This window comes from Microtus ochrogaster, chromosome 24 (genome assembly GCF_000317375.1).
Source record: "Microtus ochrogaster isolate Prairie Vole_2 chromosome 24, MicOch1.0, whole genome shotgun sequence".
In the NCBI taxonomy this organism is placed as follows: domain Eukaryota; kingdom Metazoa; phylum Chordata; class Mammalia; order Rodentia; family Cricetidae; genus Microtus; species Microtus ochrogaster.
The window spans coordinates 34,080,474-34,082,898 of NC_022024.1; the positions used below are offsets into that span (position 1 = coordinate 34,080,474).

The 2,425-nt window shown below is 54.5% G+C and overlaps 1 protein-coding gene across 1 annotated transcript in view; it reads right to left on the reverse strand.

Annotated features, from left to right (window-relative positions):
• The window catches only part of LOC101990347 (tetratricopeptide repeat protein 41-like), a 44,610-nt gene that overhangs the window by 7,967 nt on the left and 34,218 nt on the right, over window positions 1–2,425 (reverse strand). Inside the window, 1 exon segment of the mRNA XM_005358223.2 lies at window positions 2,090–2,242. Coding sequence (XP_005358280.1) covers window positions 2,090–2,242 — 153 coding nt within the window.

Here is a 2,425-nt window from a genome sequence, read left to right on the forward strand (position 1 = left end):
TCCTGGGCTCTGGGATTGTAGGCCATGTACCATTCCACACAGCAGAGATCTGGTACGGATTGAACCAAAACCTCAGTGCACATTAGGCAGGCATTCTCCCAACTTAGCCTCCTCCTCGCCAATATCATCATCATCATCATCATTATTGCAGTGCTGGGTATCAAAGCGAGGACCTCTGTGGTGGTCTGAATGAGAACGGCCCCCACAGGTTCATATGTTTGAACACTTGGTCCCCAGTCAGTGGAACTGTGTGAGAAGGATTAGGAGGTGTGGCCTTCCGGGAGGAGGTGCGTCACTGAGGGAGGGCTTTGAGGTTTCAAAGGCTGGAGCCATTCTCCTACTCTTGGATGGAGATGTGAGCCATCAACTCTTCGGCTGCCACGCTTTTGCTCACCACCGTGGTCTCCCCCTCTGGAACCCCAAGCCCAACTGAAGACTCTCTTTCCTATGTTCCCTCAGTCACGGCGATAGGAAGATGGCCGCGCACATGCTCATCCGCACCCCCTTGGACATGAGCTACACCCCTAGCCCAGGGCTTTCGGGCTATAATGTTGGAAAACCTCCAAGAAGCTGGTCGGATCACAATGACCGCAGCCCGGGTAGACGCTGGAGGCCGCAGTGAAGCAGTGAGACAGGGAGGCAGTTAGACCAGCGTCCAGCCCTCTGAGATATTCCTCTGCTTACCTCACCAAACGGCAAGTGGATGAGATCCCCAGACGGTGAACACCTGTCCAACTGCACAGTTACTTGGCAACAGAGATGACATCGGAGTCTAGCTGTGAGACACAGCCCACACCTCACCCCGGGGTCCCTCCCTTATGTGGATTCGTCTTCCCATTTAAATGTCAGCTAGAAAGGGCAGGGGCTGGTTTCAGAGAAACCCAGGACAAAAGGCTAGCTGAGCTGCCCAGTAACTTATCAAAGCAGGCGTTGGCTGCCAGATTCTCCCAACATCTCCCAGCATTGCAAGTGTTACAGAGTCCTGGCTCCTCAGCTTCTCACCCCGGCCCCTGCTCTAAACCTCTCCAGCTCCCGAGCTTCCCTTCCCAGCTCCTCTTCCCTATATCTTCTCAGCCATTTTGGCTTTGTGCCCTCTTGGTCCCTTGTTTTTAGCTCCTGGTGCCCCGTCTTGCCCTCTCTCCTCTCTTGGCCTGGTTCAGCCTGCTGGCCATGTTCAGGCTGGGCCCTTCCAGGTGCCTGTGGCTGTTCTCTCCCTCATGTCTACAATAAAACCTTCTCCTCAACCGTACCTAGGAGCAGCCAAGTCCTCGTTTGCATTCAGTAACCAGTAGGCATTCATCCGCTGATGAGAGAGGAGGGGAAACGGTCTTAGAGAAAGCCAAAGACTGAGGTGGGAAAGGACGCCAGGACACAAGGAGGGGAAGAGAGAGGAGCTCCAAACCCAAGACCTGGTGACTTCACAACTGAACAGAGCGTCCCTGGATATTCAGAAGGCTGGTTCTGCTACGAAAGGGCAAGGCTGGGGCCCAGGAAGTCTGCAGTTGACGCTCAGGCTTCGCAGAGAAACTCTTCCTACACCAGCCCGCTGCCAGGAAAAACAGTGAGATCCGTACATGCTCACATCAGGGTCCCGTAAGGGTCTCCACTACCCTCTTCTACACCTCGGTATGTGTGGAGATGAGGGGGAAGCCACATCTCAAAGGCGGCTGGAGTTGGGGACAGCAGGCGAGCATAACCCGAGGCATGGCTGGCTCGGCCTTGAACACACAGACCCACAGAACAGTGGGATAGGGTCTCGCAGACAGCAGCCAGGGTCTAGACCTGCGCAGAAGCGCTAGGGAAGCACACCCACTCACAAGCCCTGTCGGGGACACTGGGGAGCACTCACGGTGAGCACGCTGGGCCCCTGTGTCCTTTCCTTCTGCCGAGGCCGCCACTCTGCGGGCCTAGAGTTTCCAGAATGCCTTGTGGCAGGTGCCCTGACACACAGCAGGGCATAGGCCTCAGGGAGGGCATATTCCCCACTAGAGACAAAGAGGCAGGATGCCCCGGAGAGGTCAGGGCACACCCCAGACCCTGGGGGAATGGGAGGAGGACACATTCCTTGAAGCAGTCCCTAGAAACTCACTTTTCCTTATCTCCCAGGACAAAAAACAGCAGATCTGCTAAAAATTCCATAATTTCTCCAACTAGTATGTTTTTATCGCCAAACAGACGTCTTCTGATGTTTAAACACTCTTGAAGCTTCAGTTTCGCAAGAGGCACGTTTCCTGTAGCCAACCTGAGAATGAGACACAGGCCTTACCAGGTTTGCCAGGCACGGAGAATGTTTACAGTAAATGGCCCGCGTTCCCGGGCCAGCAACATTTCTCATAAAATGAAAGAGATGTATATCAGGAGGGGAATCAAGAACCTCAAAACCCCTCAGAAGTGATGTGCATGTGCGTGCGTGTGTGTGTGTGTG